General features: G+C 44.6%; 1 protein-coding gene across 1 annotated transcript in view; it reads left to right on the forward strand.

Annotated features, from left to right (window-relative positions):
- Positions 1-16,512, forward strand: part of Dnhd1 (dynein heavy chain domain 1) — a 69,732-nt gene that overhangs the window by 31,971 nt on the left and 21,249 nt on the right. The window contains exons 18-24 of the mRNA XM_055597453.1: positions 390-597; positions 9,554-9,679; positions 9,957-10,054; positions 10,164-13,050; positions 13,253-13,418; positions 13,581-13,773; positions 14,011-14,299. Coding sequence (XP_055453428.1) covers positions 390-597; positions 9,554-9,679; positions 9,957-10,054; positions 10,164-13,050; positions 13,253-13,418; positions 13,581-13,773; positions 14,011-14,299 — 3,967 coding nt within the window. The remainder of the gene's footprint in view (positions 1-389; positions 598-9,553; positions 9,680-9,956; positions 10,055-10,163; positions 13,051-13,252; positions 13,419-13,580; positions 13,774-14,010; positions 14,300-16,512) is intronic.

A 16,512-nucleotide genomic window follows, 5' to 3' on the forward strand; every position in this document is an offset into this window, starting at 1 on the left:
ACGGGCAGGTGCAGACTCATCAAACTAAATGCTTCCTCTTGTGGGAAGAAATGACGACAGCCTCAAAGCCGGGACACACAGACTGACAGATGTCTGCCAGCATTTAATTGATCCCAAAAGGGCACAGGCTGACTAGGGTATTGTCTACTCGGTGGGAGCCATCCAGGAGGCTGCTCAGAGGAAGCAGCAGTACTGGACCAAGCATTAATAGTCTGCAGCTGCTGCTGCCGCCAGCTCACCACTGAAGCCTGCTGGTCCCACTCCTCATCTCTGAGACTTCCTCTCTCTAGGTGGAAATTTGCCTCAGACCCAATCTTGAATTCCCAGTTTCAAGGCTGTCCTCCCTGAGCCCCTAGCCAGTTGTGGTTTCTGAGACATTCCTTTTCCAGGTCTGGCAGACTAACAAAGAACGAATCCATGCCCAAGAAATCCTACAGCAAATGCAGCAGTACTGGGAGAGGCGCCAGCTGCGCCTGCTCAACTTCACCTTGCATGTGCCCTACAAGACTCCAGACTCAGAGCATTCCAAAACACAGGCATTCCAAAGCCCCCAGTGGGAGTTGGTGGGCAAGGACAGTGGCACCTTCCTCCTCTCAGGTGAGTCTCAGCCTTTATGCTCCCATGACTATCTTCAGCTAACGGCTCTTTTCATCTACCAATTCTTGTCAAATATGGGTCCTGTAGTAAGGTCCCATCTTTAATCTCTGCAGGAAGCATTTACACACAAGTTCTTTCCTATGTTCAATGCTGGCTTCTTCAGCAAAGTTCCTTTTCTGGTGCACTAGGAAATTATTTTGTATGCCATGTTATGTATACTGAGATCAGATGACAACCTGCCCCTGCTGGTGTTGGTTCTCTTTCTACCATATAACTCCAGGGCATCCAACGTAAGTCACCAGGCTTGGCAGTGGCAGGTACCTTTTACTGGCTGAGCCATCTGGCCAGCCCAAAAAAATTGCTCATGGGGCTGGAGAGATGGCTCAGTTGTTAAGAGCACTTAACAACTGTGTTTTAATTCCCAGCAGCACATGGTGCCTCACAAACATCTGTAACTCTAGTACAGGAACCCAGTGCCTTCTGCTGGCCTCCACAGGTGTCAGGCAGATTCACATGCATACATGAAAACACCTATACATGTAAAATAAAATACATCTTAAAACACATTCCTTGTAGTTATTTCTCTCCACCTGTTAATGCTCTGTCCTCTGGATTTTTACCATTCTGATTTTATCTTTTTTCTTTTCCCCTTCCTTCCTTCCTTCCTTCCTTCCTTCCTTCCTTCCTTCCTTCCTTCCTTCCTTCCCCAGTTGACAGAAGCAGACTCTACTGGTCCTGAGCCATGGCCACTCAGGGCTCCCATTTTATTTGACCTTAATTTGGGGCACAGGTTGTTGGTATGGCTACACTTCTTGTGACAGTTGACTACACGGAGTTGCAGGCACGCATAGCACTTGCAGCAGATTGTGGCAGTTGTATTGGGTGGGCTGACCAAGGGATTCCTCAGTGAGGCCACCATGCAGGGACAGCGCTTGGTGCAGGGTGTACTCATTCTAGATCTTGAGGCCAGGTAGAGTGTAGCCATCCTCCAGGGGCTTACCAGCAATACCAGCCACTGCTGGTCAGGTGGAATACCTTCCTTGTCTTGGACCTTGACTTGACAATCTCTTTGGTGTCAAGGTGTCACTGAGCTCAAACTTGAAGGTGATGGTCTTGCCCATCAGGGTCTTTACAAAGATCTGCAAAGATCTGTCAATTGGTCACCTTGTTGAAGACAAAAGAACCATTCTTTCTTTTATCCTTCCTCTCATTATGTTCACGATCCTCTTTTGTGCCAAACACAAGGCACTCTGAGATTCAGAGATGTAGCCCTATCTCACATCCCAATGAGAAGCTGACAATACCACACATCTAAATCCATGACAGACCACCATTCTGAGAACAGTAGGTCAGAGAAGACCAGCTCAACCAGAAATATTAAGAGAAGAATCACATAGGCAGCAGCATCAGGCTAACTTTTGAAGAAGTAAGAGTGTTAGACTTGCAAGGTGAGAAAAGCATGCCATGTAGGGAACAACACTTTTACAACGTAGGGGAAGAAAGGGTTTATTTGGCTAATCAGAGAAACAATCAGGGATTATTGTATCATCAAGGGAAACCCAGGTTAGAACTCAAAGCAGGCATCTAGAGACAGGAAGGAAGCGAAGACCACGGAAGAATGAGTGCTACCGGCTGGCTTCCTCAGTTACCTCTCATATATAGCTAAGGTACAGCTGCCTCAGTATGGTGCTGCTCATGGTGGGCTGGGTCCTACATCAACCAGCACGATAGTGCAATGCCTGTAATCCCAGCACTCAGGGAGGCAGAAGCAGAAAAGGCCAGCCTGGTATACAAAAGGAATTCCAGGTCAGCCATGGCTACAGAGAAACCCTGACTCGAAAAACAAAAACAAACAAACAAAGTGCCCACAGACATGCCCACAAATTGAGGTAATTCCTCAGGTGAAGTCTCTCTTTCCAGATGTGTCAAGTTGAGAACTGAAGCTGACAAAAAAACATCCAAGAAGATATGTGGGAATTGCTAGTACAGAAATTCTCTTATCCAATGTAACTGGTATCAGATCAGTGAATCCAAGAAATTAGTTAAATATATAATCATTATAGGTAGGTAAATAGGACTTGAGACATTTTATATTCTATCTATCTATCTATCTATCTATCTATCTATCTATCTATCTATCTATCATCTATCATTTTTGAAAGAGGGACTGTTTTTGTGACTGTACTGAAACTCACTCTGTAGACCAGGGTGACCTCAAACTCACAAAGATCCTCCTGCCTCTGCCTCCCTGAGTGTTGGGATTAAAGGCGTATATCATCAACTCCTAGCTTATTTTATTTTTTCATTAATCTATTTATTTACTTTACATCCTGATCACAGCTTTCCTTCCCTCCTCTCTTTTCAGTCCCTCGCTCTCTCTCACCTCCCCTTCCCCCCATCCTCCAGTCCTCCCTTTCTCCTTAAAAAAAGGGGAGGCCTCCCATGGATATCAGCCCACCTTGGCAAATCAGGTTGCATGCAGTAGGACTAGGCACATCTTCCTCTATTGTGGTTAGACAAGGCAGCCCATTTTGGGGAGAGAGATCCAAAGGCGGGAAACAGTCAGATGCAGCTTTTGCTCCTTAGAGCTCTTGCTGTTAGAGTCCACATGTCAAGCTGCACAACTGCTACATGTGTGTAGAGGGTGTAGGCCCATCCCATGTATTTTCTTTGTTTGGTGGTTCAGTCCCTGTGGGCCCCTGTGGGTATAGAGTAGTTGATTCTGTAGGTTTTCTTGTAGTGTCCTTGACTTCTCTGGCTCCTTTCCCACCCTCTTTCATAGCATTCCCTGAGCTCCACCTAATGTCTGTCTGTGGGTCTCCACATCATTTTCCATCAGTTGCTAGGTGAAGCCTCTCAGATGACAGTTATTCTGGTCACCTGTCTACAAGTACAGCAGAATGTCATTGTGTCAGAGGTGGGTTCTCTCCCACGGCATGAGTTTCAAAATGCTCAGTGGTTGGCCATTCCCTCACTTTCTGTTCCATCTTTACCCCTGCACATCTTGTAGGCAGGACAAATTGTGAGCCGAAGGTTTTGTGGATGGGTTGATGACCCAGTCCCTCTACTGGAAGTCTTATCTGGTTACTGGAGATGGCCATTTCAGGTTCCATATCCCGCGTTGCCAGGAGTCTTAGCTAGAGTCACACTCATTGATTCCTGAAAGTCTCCATTGTCCTAGGTTTCAGCTTCTCCCAGAGATGCCCCCCCCACTGATTCCAGTTCTCTCTCCTGTTACTCTCTCCCTCCATCCTCTCCCCACTAGATCACACCCTCTCTACACACCCAAGTCTATTTTATTTCCACTATTCAGTGAAACTCAAGTTTCTCCCCTTCAGGCCCTCACTGCTACTTAGCTTCTTTGGGTCTATGGATTGTAGTACGGTTATCCCGTACTTTATGGCTAATATCAGCTTATAAGTGAGTGTATATGATGTTTGTCTTTCTGGGCCTGGGTTACTTCAGAATGATCAGGAGGATCTTTTCTAGTTCCATCCATTTGCCTGCAAGGGTCTTGAGGTAGAACTATTCCTAATGTTCTAAGAAACCACCAAATCGATATGCAAAGTGTTTGTATAAGCTTACACTCCCACCAGCAGTGAAGGAGTGTTCCCCTTACTCCACATCCTCACCAGAATGAGCTATCACTTGTATTTTTGATCTTAGCCATTTTTATGGGTGTAAGATGGAATCTCAGAGCCATTTTTATTTGTATTTCCCTGATGACTAAGGATGGTGAACATTTCCTTAAGTTCTCTGCCACTGGAGATTCCTCTGTCAAGAATTCTCTGTTTTGGCTCTGTACCCCATTTTTAAAAATTGGGTTATTTGGTTGAGTAATGTTTAATTTCTTGAGTTCTTTATATTGGATATCAGCCCTATGTCAGATGTAGTATTGGTGAAGATCTTTTCCCATTCTTTAGGCTGCCATTTTGTCCTTTTGACAGTGTCCTTTGCCTTACAGAAGCTTTTCAGTTTCATGTGCTCCCATTTTTTAAATGTTGATCTTAGTGCCTGAGCTGTTGGTGCCCCTTTGGTGTTCAGGAAGTTGTTTCACGTGCCAATACATTCAAGGCTATTTCCTACTTTCTCTTCTATGAGATTTAGTGTATCTGACTTTATGTTGAGGTCTTTGATCCACTTGGACTTGAGTTTTGTGCACGGTGACAGATATGGATCTATTTACATTCTTCTACATGCAGATATCCACTTAGACCAGCATCATTTGTTGAAGAAGCTTTCTTTTTCCAACTGTACAGTTTTGGCTTCTTTGTTAAAAATCAAGTATCAAATTTTCTTGTTCTGTTGCTCTCCTTGTGGAGTTCCTGTCCTCTCCAGCTCTTACTATTTCCCACTTCTTACATAAAATTCCATTCACTCTGCCCGTCAGTTGGCCATCAGGCTCAGCATCTGCTTTGACAGTCTGCACGGCAGAGGCTTTCAAAGGCCCTCTGTGGCAGGTTCCGAGGTTGTTTCCTGTTTTCTTCTTCTGGCTTTCAGAGGCCCTCTGTAGCACACAGGGAACTTCCCAGAGACTCATACTCCAACCAAGGACTATCCGTGGAGATAACCTAGAACCCTGACAATGCAGCCACTTCTGATGAGAACTGATAGACTAAGATCAGAAAGAAGGAGAGGAGGAGCTCCCCTATCAGTGGACTTGGGGAGGGGCATGCATGCAGAAAGGGGGGGGGGGCGGGGGGGCACGGGGGGGGAGGAGGGAGGGGCTTATGGGGGGATACAAAATGAATAAAGTGTAATTAATAAAAGTTAAAAAAATGTCAAGTATCCATAGATGTGTGGGTTTACTTCTGGATCTTTGATTTGATTCCAGTGATCAACCAGTCTGTTTTTATGCCAGTACCATGTTCTGTAGTGCAGCTTGATATCAGGGATGGTGATACTTGATTTTTTTTTTTTTATTGTGTAAGATTATTTTATCTATCCTGGTTTTTTTTTTTTTTGTTTGTTTGTTTGTTTTTCCACATGAAGTTGAGAACTGTTCTTTCAAGGTCTGATAAGAAAAATGTGTTGGAATTTTGATGGGAATTGCATTCAATCTGTAGATTGCTTTTGGCAAGATGGCCAGTTTTACTATGTTAATCCTACCAATCCATGAGCATGGGAGATCTTTCCATCTTCTGTTATCTTTTTCAATTTCTTTCTTCAAAGACTTGAAGTTTTTGTCATGTAAGCAAAAGTCCTTGCTTGGTTAGAATTACAGCAAGATATTTTATATTATTTGTGGCTATTGAAAAGGGTGTTGTTTAAATGAAGAAAAACTTAAAGCAGTTCCACTAAAATCAGGGACAGGACAAGGCTGTCTGCTCTCTCTGTATCTATTAAACATAGTACTTGAAGTTTTAGCTAGAGCAATCAGATAACTAAAGGAGATCAATGGGATACAAATTAGAAAGGAAGGAGTCAAAGTATCATTATTCACAGGTAATATGATATTATACATAAGTGACCCTAAAAATTCTACCAGGGAACTCCTTCAGCAGTGGCTGAATATGAAATTTCCTTCTTCATACAAAAGAAAAATCGGCTGGGAAGGAAATTAGGACTTGAGATTTTTACTTTAGCTAAATGTATGCGTGCACACTTACTTGCTAACATTTTTTCCTAAGGACTTTTTATGAACTCATCTTTATCAAAGCCTTCTACAGTTCCCATAGAAACAGCAACTTTTTTTTTTTTTGAGACACGGTTTGGCTGTCCTGGACTCGCTTTTTAGATCAGGCTGGCCTTAAACTCATACAGTTCTGCCTGCTTCTGCCTTCCCGAGTGCCTGGATTACTGGTGTGCGCCACTGCACCCAGCTTGAAGCAGCATTGTTAGATTATATTATTTAGTTGAAATTGTGACATAACTCACAGGTTTTTCAAACATATTCATTTAAGTTGAATTTAATCAGGCATATGATTTAACTTGGAGCAAAAATGTTGGAATCTTCTAAAGAATAGCTTGAGATTTATGAGGTTCTATTGGAGTTTGATCATTAGTCAGTACCATAGTAGTGGTTTGAATTATGCAATGTCTCCCTCTTGCTCATGTATTGTGGCTTTGATGGCCATCTAATGGGCTTTTGGGAAGTAATAGGATCCTAAGGGTTTAATTGCCTGATGAATTCAGGATGCAATGGCAATGTTGGGTGTTAGAAAGCAGGAGATGAGGCCTAACTGAGGAAGTGGTTCACTGGCTATGTGTCTTGAGAGCCACATCTTGCTTTGGCTCTTCCCATTTTCCCATTTTTTCTGTTTCCTGGCCACCATGATGTAAACTTCCCCACAGCGATTGGCAAGACCTCTGAGACTATGAACTAAAATAAATCTCTCCCTTGTTATGTATGCCAGGCAATTCATCACAGCAACAAAACTTTATATGGTCAGTATATCTATGATATAGAGGGCCTTCCAACTTACTGATTCTAGAACCCAAAGACTGCTTGGAACAGGAAATAGACAATGAAGTTAGAGAAGTCAGATCATGCAAAAGAATTTGTTCAGTAACATTTAAATCATAGAGAATATTTGTTACAGGGAAGTGGTAAGTCAGATTTTAGTTCATTACAGAGATTGAAAGGCAAAGAATAGAGGCTGGAAGACAAATGGTGTAACTCAAATAAAAAAAACAATAATGGCCTACACTAGGATGGTAGCAGCGGAGAATGAGAAAAGTAGATGGATTTGGGCTATTTATGAGTCTCTCTGGGCAAAATATATAGCTGATGCAAATCTGTCGTAGAATAATATGGCTTTCTCCTCCTCCTCTTCTGGTTCTTTTTGAGACAGTTTCTCTATGTAGACAAGGCTGGCCTCCCAGCTCACATAGATCTGCCTGCTTCTGCCTCCCAAAATCTAGGATTAAAGGTGTGTGCCACCACACTCACCCCTAGGATATGGCTTTTCCATTATAATAGAATCCTTATCCATGTACAGTATTTGGTTTGGAAAACCTTTTCTATCTATTTTTACATGGACTTCTTGTTCACATCTCTTATTATTTAGAGCTAATCATTTTAAGTGTTAACTGAAACATATTAATCTCTAGTTAATACTTAGACTATGATACAATAGACATTTTCTTCCTACTTTTGACAGAAGCACATTTTATGCTGATTGTTTTGCTCATGTTTGACCATGGTTCCACACTTTGCCCATCTGCTTCTCTTTGTTCTATCCTACTTTCCTTTTCTACCCTTAGGTTCCTCTGCTATTAAAGTAATTTTAAAAACTAGTGGAGTACATACCATGGCTAGTTTGTTCTTGGGCCACCTCTAAGTATAACTTCAGGTACCAAGTGAACTCTTTCAGTTTCACTCACGTTCACAGTCCTCAGTCTACCTTCTGTCCCACTGCCCCTCCGGCTCCGACTTACAGAGTGCTGTGTGCTTGACTTTCCTCCCTAAGTGTCGTCTTTCCCTGTACTAGGCTTCTGCATCAGCTCTGGGTGCAGTAATCAAGGATACATTTTGTGGTGGCCATACACTGTGAAACTAGTAACATCACTTGCCTGAATGAGGCCAAGATAATGGAACCTTGTGTATTTAAATCTTAACCCAGGAAGCTATGTTCTTGTAGGGGTGACATGAGTAACCATTCACTCTCCCCTTTAGACTCTTAGAAAAATAAGAACAAGGACATATATGAAAAGGCTAGTTCAACATCTAAAATATCCCCAAGGAATGTTTCTTTTTAAGTATAACATACGTTGGCAGACATAGCTAGGTTAAGACTTCCCACAACCTCTTCAACCTTCTCAAGGTCAAATGAGAATCTGACTGAGGTCTGGGGCAGGTATAAAGGAAATAAGACATATAAGCTCTCAGGTAACTTTAAGGATTTGTAGTCTGTTCCATATTCTTTAGACAAGCACAGCAGATGGGCTTTTAAGCTTCCCCATGGTTTGGTGGTCATTTAAAGGGGGATAAAATAGAGGACCCAAACTGTTCCAATATTGTTTTTTCTAGAGACATTCTGAGATGAAGATACTGAGTATTTTCTTTCAAACATAGGTATTTAGAGAGTCCTACACCTATCCAAATCAATCTCACTCAGTTCAGTTGTTAATCTAGGTAGTATCTGTGCTTTACTCAGGCCTGGTCTCACACAAAAAAATTGTGGGAAAACTCTTTTTAAGTGGCACAAAGGAGCTAAGTGCTAATACCATGAGAAAAACATTTGGTCTCAACTTTTCTACCAGGGTCCCAGTCATCTCAGAATGGGCATTTTTGCTGTGTGCATAGTCAGGACTTGGCGCCATTAGCCCTCTTTCTAGGATGAAGGCTCTGATGTCTTAATGAATGTCTACAGAACTAAATAAGAATGACAATATAAGCCCCTCAGTGGTGGCACACCGCATTTTGATCCTAGCTCTCAGGAGGCAAAGGCAAGTGGATCTCTGGGAGTTCAAGGCCAGTTTGGGCCAGGACAGCCAAGGATACACAGAGAAAAAACCCTGTCTCAAAACAAAAACAAACAAAATAATGACAACATGTAGCAGAAGAAGTCAGCTGGTGTAGAGTCTGTCCACGGCGCCTGTTTTAAGATACTACTTCTCAGCTGGGGGTGTGGTGGTGCACGGCTGTAATCCCAGCACTTGGGGAGGTAGGGGCAAGTGGATCTCTATGAGTTTGAAGCCAGCCTGGTCTCTAAAGTGAGTCCAGCCAAGGCTACACAGAGAAAGCTTATCTCAAAAACAAACAAAGAAAAACAAAAAATCCTCAACCAACCAACCAAACAAAACAACAACAAAAAACCAAAACGGAAAACTCAGTTCTCCAACATATCAACACTATGGACTGGTGGAATCTTTGAAGATAGAACGGTATTGAGGTAATTAACTCCCCAGGAAGGTCAAGATGTTCTCTTTCCTGCCCAGTCTCTGCCCTTGACTCACATAGAATGATACCAGCTTAGCTGAACTTGGTTCAGGGCATCCTTTTCTTCCTTAGACTACAGCAGCCTGCAAGATGCCATCCAGAACAGTCTCCAGGCACTACTCAAGATCTTAGCCATCCAAAAGTCAGGAGACTTGCATAAGACCGCTTTAGAGTGGGTGAATATCATGTATGGCCTGGGTGAGTACATGGCTCTGGCTGGGCAGATGGGTAGAACCTGATGTAGACTGGCCCAGAGGGTGACAGGTGGACATTGAACAGAAGATGTGAAGGACAGAGGAAGGACTTTCCCGGTCTCTTCTTGGTTCAGTGTGACCAGGTTTTTATTTCCAGTGAATGTTTACTTCCTCTAATAAGGTCCCTGGGTTCTGCTGAGCAGTACATTTCTGTCAGTAGATGCTGGAACCCCTGAAGGTGTTAGAATCTCTTTCAAGTATTTTTCTGACTGCTCACACAGGTGCTCTGCTGGAGGTATGGGTGGCTTTCCAGCAGAAGTGGATTTTTCTGAATAAAGTTCTACATGAGATGAAGATCCAGTTTCCTTCTGCTGAGCTGGTAGGAAAGAGAGTTAGAACAGAGTGGGAAGGGGCTCCCAAGTATCAGGGGAGGGATAGAAGAGTGGAGCTGTCCCGATACACCTCACTTATCACCTTTCTTACCACAGAATGCCCGTTTCAAGGTCATGGATGATCAGTATCGGATGCTAATGCACATCTCTGTAGCGGACCCAAAGGTTCTGTCACTTATAGTACCCAATGCCAAGAGAAGCCCTTACTTCCAAGGCCAGCATCTCCAGCAACTCCTGAAAGCAGGAGCTGTGGAGCTGGAGGCCATCATCATGGCTCTGGAGGATGTCCTCTATGGAGTATGTGCCCAATTCCCCCGCCTCTTCTTGCTCAGTGACAGTGAACTGGTGGCCCTTCTGGCTGCCCCTCTAGAGACCTCTGATGCCCAGCCATGGGCACAGCGCTGCTTTCCTCACATTAAAGCCGTGAGATTCAAATCCAATGAAACTGATGAGGAAAGGAAGAATTCCCAGGATTTGAGCTCAAATACAGAGGCTCCTGTGGAGACAATTGCTGTGCTAGGGGCATGTGGAGAGGAAGTGAAGCTTCAGGAGCCCCTTCTTCTGCATCCAGATCTTCCTAAGTGGCTAGCCTCTTTGGAGAAGTGCCTGCGTTTTGTAATGGTGAACCTGCTGCAGAGCTGTGTGTCCACCCGCCTTGCTCGAGGCCCATCCCTACTTAAAACATTGAAGGAAATGCCTCAACAAAGACAGGTGTCCATGTACCTGTATGTCCAGCACTGGCTAGATGCCATCCAAGTTTTTCCATGGCAGTGCATACTGGTGGCAGAGCAGATAGTGTGGCGGGCTGAGATGGAGGAGGCTCTGCTTAAGTGTAGGAGCATACGTATGAGTCCCGTACATGTACATAAGCTTGAGATACTGGTTCAATTCATACGGGCTCAGAGGCACTCCCAGGGTGAGCATCTTCGGCCTTCTGTTCGCCAGACTAGCCTATTCAGTACCCTGTTGGTCATGGCAATGACTCATAGGGATATAGCACAACTCCTGGAGAAGAACCAGGTCAGTGATCTGACAGACTTCCACTGGGTCCGCCAACTTAAGTATCACCTGGGTTCATCTCACTTGAACCTCAAAAACCCTCTGCAGTGTCTTAAGACTATTGCATCTGCTGAGCCCTCTCTGTCACCAGCTACATGCTGGGTAGATGTGCTGGGCCGGTCCTTCATATACAATTATGAGTACCTGGGTCCCAAATTGGGGCCTCTACCAACCCTGATGTATGAGCAGCAAGTCTTGGTTCTCTTATTGGCCCTGGAGGAGGTGGCCTGTGGTACCCTACTAGGCCACTACGGTTGGGGCAAGACAGAAACTGTGAATAACCTGGCATGGGCGCTGGGCCGCCAGCTGGTAATAATGCCCTGCTTGCCCCAGACAGAGTTCCGATGTTTGAGCAATTACTTGAATGGTGCCCTTCAGGGTGGAGCCTGGCTGCTCTTGGAAGATGCTCACCACCTACCTCCCAGCTTGCTGTCTGCCCTGGGCCAACGTCTGGATGAACTGCACCATTGTTATGCCCCACTAGCCCGGAACGCTTCCAAAAACATCAGTGCCATCAACCCTGCGAAGCCCCTGTTCATCGGTGCTGGCTGCTTTGAGAATCACTGTGTATCCATGCACCTGGGGTACGGCTGTTTCCTGACGTTCCCTGCTCTGAGTCCTACTGTGCCTGCCAATCTGCACCTGCTGCTGCGTCCCGTGGCCCTGACATGGCCTGACCTGCAGCGAGTGGCAGAGCTGAACCTCCTGGGAGCAGGCGTGCAGGATGCCTCCCGCATGGCTACTCGCCTATCCAAATTATTCTCCCTAGAGCGGGAGCTGGTGTCTGGGGCCTTGCCCTGCCGCTTGTCACTGCTTAAGCAGGTACTAGAAGATACAATACAGACACTAAATGCAACTGAGGAAGAAAAGTCCCAGAAACTCCACAACCTAGCTTCCCCTGAGGAGACTGCCCTACTGCGTGCCCTGTTGCATTCACCACTGTTCAGCATTCTTGATGGGCTCCGCCTGCAAAAGCTCCGAGAGCTGCTCTGTGGGATTTTCCCTAATGCCAGCAATGTGCTGGCAGAGCCTATGACCCACAGACTGGTGAGGTCAGTGATGGTGGAAGAACTCCAGCAGTTAGGCCTGCTTCCCACCCCTAACACATTGATGTCTCTGGAGCAGCTCAGTCAGGCCCTGAGCCGGACCTCTGGCATTTTGCTCCTGGGCCCCGCGGGCAGTGGCAAGAGTACTTGTTGGAAGAGCTTATTTAAGATTCAGAATCGGCTGGCAGCCATGGAACACACCTCGAAGCAGGGGCTCGAGTCTGTGGAAGTCGCCCACCTGTATCCCAGTGCGCTCAGCTCCCAAGAATTCCTAGGGTGGTCAGAAGGGCCCTCCTGGCACCATGGCATCTTTCCCAGGCTCCTGTGTTCCTCCCCTCATTGTAATTATGTGAGCTCAGAAGGGCAGTCAGAGACATTCACAGGGATCCAGCAATGGATAGTATGTGACGGGGCCCCTAACCCTGCATGGGTAGACTCCATCACTTGCCTCCTGAGTTACCCTCCACAGCTGAGTCTCCCAAATGGCCAGCAGATAGCAAGACCCCTGAGAACCTTTTTCTTGATAGAGGTGGCAGACACAGCAGGCATGTCTCCTACAGTGGTAGGCAGGTGTGCTCTAGTCTGGTGTTGTGGGGAGCACACTTGGCAGTGCATGCTTAATGTCTTGATGGCCTCTCTGCCCCATGAATACCACCTGCATCAAGAGACAATCACCGAGCTCAACCATTTAGCTGAAGTGCTGGTGCCTTCAGTGTTCAGATTCCTGACTTGCATAGGTGCCAGTTCTCTGCTACAGGTACATGGACATCAGGGTGCTTGCCCGGGTGTGGCAGAGGTTACCAGCCTGGCCCGCATCTTGCGTGCTCTACTTGACCCCCATTTACGCTTATTTGAGGAGGAGAAGCCAAACACCCAAGGTAGGAAGGTAAAAAGGTTGGCTTTTGAGAGAGCTGGGATCTTAAGGGTAACTGTGTTACATCTGAGCCACAAGCATAGGTTCCTTGGTGAAGTTGGTGCAGGGAACTAAAAGTGAAGAAAAGTAATGTAGCCAACCTTTGTTTTTCCTTCCATCTTCTTTTTCTATATGGATTCCTATTCTGATCACGGTGACCACTACAGAGGACTTCAGTGGCAGCAATGTTGTGACCCAGAGCTTCAAATTTCCAAAAAGGAGGCCCCAGTCTGACAGTGGCAATGTGAATAAAAAGCAGAGGAGACACTTACTGGCTATCAGCAGCTTTCTTTTTGCCGTAATCTGGGGCTTTGGATCCCACCTTCCCTCCAGGTAACATGAGAATGGGATGCATGGTATACAAAGAGCTGAGATAGACTGGCCTGCAGGAAATAAACCTCATGGGCATTACAGTGGGGATATGGTGGAGCATGTGAATGTCATAGACAGAACTTTTCAGACTGTCTGACTTGTACCTGCATGTCCTCTGACCAGGCACTGGCCTCTCTTTGATAACTTCATGAGGAATTCTATTAGTTCCCTGACCAACTACCCTGAGCCACCTCCTTCAGCCTTGGTGTTTGATCTACATGTGAACCTTGAAGATGGGACACTGGTCCCCTTCTCTGGCCAGTACCTGAGCAGCCATGTCAGAGGAAGTCTGGGTACTTTCCAGCCCTCTTCCCAGGTATGAAGACAGTGAGGAAGTAGTTTGGGTTGAGGCTTAAGGGGCTATGCCAGAGGGTAGCCAGTATTTGAGGTCCTCCTGAGGCCCAACTATTCCCATACTGTGATATTTCCACAATTACAAGAACACACAGCCTGATTTTTAAATGTGTCATTAAGACAAGTTCCCTAGACCTAATTTTTGGCTTGACTACTGTCCTGTCTGGAGCTGCGCACTAAGCCTGCTTCTGCCCTGCAGACAGAACAGCTCTTGTACGTGGTGGACCTGCTTCTATCAAATGGACAGCCAGTGCTGCTTGCTGGAGAGATGGCAACAGGGAAGTCGGCTTTTGTGGAGGTGCTTGTGGTGCCAAATCACCCTTCCATTCACAGCCCCATCCACTCCGCAGTAAGCTCTACCCACCTTCGTCACCTGCTGAGCAGAGGGGTCCATGGCCAAACACAAGCCAACACAACCCCCAGTCATCACCAGGACTCCAAAAGCTCGCTCCTTTTCCTGATGGAAGATCTACACCTGGCTCCTTCTGGTGAGGAGCTGGGAGGGAAAGCTACTGTCATCTCATACTAAATCCATGGCAATATTCATTGATTAGAACAAATGCCTCCAGATCAAAGTTCAGTATGTTTAGTAATATTCTCTCATTGTGTATGTTCTTTGAGTAACCACATCCATTCTTAAAGCTTCACCCATCCCCCTCTTGCTTTGACTGACAATTTTTATTTCCAAATCAGACAGCTCTCTTAAGCATAGACTTACTTACCCAACTATCTACTATACATCTCTACCTTGATATCTCTTTGGTTCCTAAGATCCAGTCCTGGAGTCCTGGTCTCATCATGCTGGTCTCCCAAATTGCTCCTGTGTCTCTAAATGACAGACCTCACAATCCCGTTAGTCAAGCTATAATTCTTTAAAAATTTTTTAAACATTTAGTGTGTGTGTGTGTGCATGAGGCAGGACATATCAATGTCACATGTGTTGGGGTGATAAGAGAAACTTGAAGGAGTCCTTTCCTACCATGGTGGGAGGGGAGGCATGTCCAGGAATTGAACTCAGGTCACCAGGCTTAGTTCCAAGTGCCCTTACCCACTAAGCTACGTCACCCCAAAATAGGATTCTTGTTGATGTTTCTTCCTCTCTGATTAATGTCTAGTCCAATGTCTATCGATTTTGTCTCCTAATTATCATGTCAATCTTTGCACATACTTCTTGGTTTAGAGGCAGACAGTATCTGAATGTTGACAGATCCAATGTAAATCCCATTGTGACCATGTATTCTCTGGCTTCCACACTCTGTTCTCCCTGGACTCAAGAAGTAGCCACTGGGGATACTGTCCTCTGTTCCCTTGCTTTGGCTTATTTGACAAACATCCTATTTATTCTTTCCAAATCATCAAAGACATTAGAACCCCCAAAAGGCCTAAACTCCCAAGGTGGGTTAGATATCCATGCTGTGTATGGATAACAACCTGATTTTATGATTGCTTATACTTTTGTCTTTTTGTCACATTCTGAGCTACATGAGGGCATGAATCTGCCACGTTCTAGTTGGTAGAACAGGAGCTATGTGCCCAATAAGTATTTTTAGAATAAGGGATAATAAAAGTTTGGAATATTGACATTTAAATTTCCAAAATATGCCACCTCCAGATGACAGGTTCTATATATGGCATGAGAAAAGCAGAACTAAAATTTAAATAGAAGTTGTTAGAGTCAAGGAAGTCAGTGGGCTCAATTACTGGATGGCTTGTCAAAAGATATATTAAAGTCTGTTACGGTACGTGGAAAACTTGAACTGAGAGGTAAAATATATTGAATACTATGTCTTAATATTTTATGATATCATTAATGTTTATAAAAGTCTAGAAGGATGGAGATTTTTATATTTATTTATTTTTATACATATGAGTGTTTGCCTGGATGTATGTATATGCACCATATGCATGCCTGGTACTCGTAAAAGCTAGAAAAGGACATCAGCTCCCCTGGAACTAGAGCTACAAACTGTTGTGAGCTGCAATGTGAATGTTGAAAATAGAACCTTTGTCCTCTGGAAGCACAGCCAGCTGCTCAGTGGTTAAGAGCTCTTGCTGCTCTTAAAGAGGACCTGAGTTCATTTCACACTGGGTGGCTCACAACCACCTCCACCTACAACTCCAGAAGAAATGATGCCCTCTTCTGACCTCTGCGGTGTGCTCATATTCACACAGACTCACACACAGACACAGACACACACACACAGAAAGAGAGAGAAATAATAAAATAAATCTCAAGGAAATAGATAAATTTTATATCTTGTTTGAAATACTCTAGCTCCTAAGTATCATTAGTATTAAAATTCAATTCTATTTTTGTTTAAACCTATTTATATTTAAACACCTTAATTTAAATATAATTAAGGTGTTAGCAGACACTAAAAGGAGTAAAGGCAGGTGTAGTAAGATTGATGAATACATTTCAGCTAAGAAAAGACTTAAGTATTAAATACATTGCAAACAACATGAGAGAGTAAAGAATTTTAGAGCTGCTGGTGTGAAAAGGTGTCTTTCAGTGACAGTCACCAAAACATTTTTCTACGAAATTTAAAGAACGACTACATGTTTAAAAAAAAAATAAAATTGTGACCCACTATCAAAAAGAAACAATGAGCTGGACAGTGGTGCACAACTTTAATCCCGGCACTCGAAGGCAGAGGTAGGCCTCTGTGAATTCAAGGCCAGCTTTGTCTACAGAGCAAGT

Source organism: Psammomys obesus, unplaced genomic scaffold (genome assembly GCF_907164565.1).
Source record: "Psammomys obesus unplaced genomic scaffold, mPsaObe1.curated_primary_1811, whole genome shotgun sequence".
In the NCBI taxonomy this organism is placed as follows: domain Eukaryota; kingdom Metazoa; phylum Chordata; class Mammalia; order Rodentia; family Muridae; genus Psammomys; species Psammomys obesus.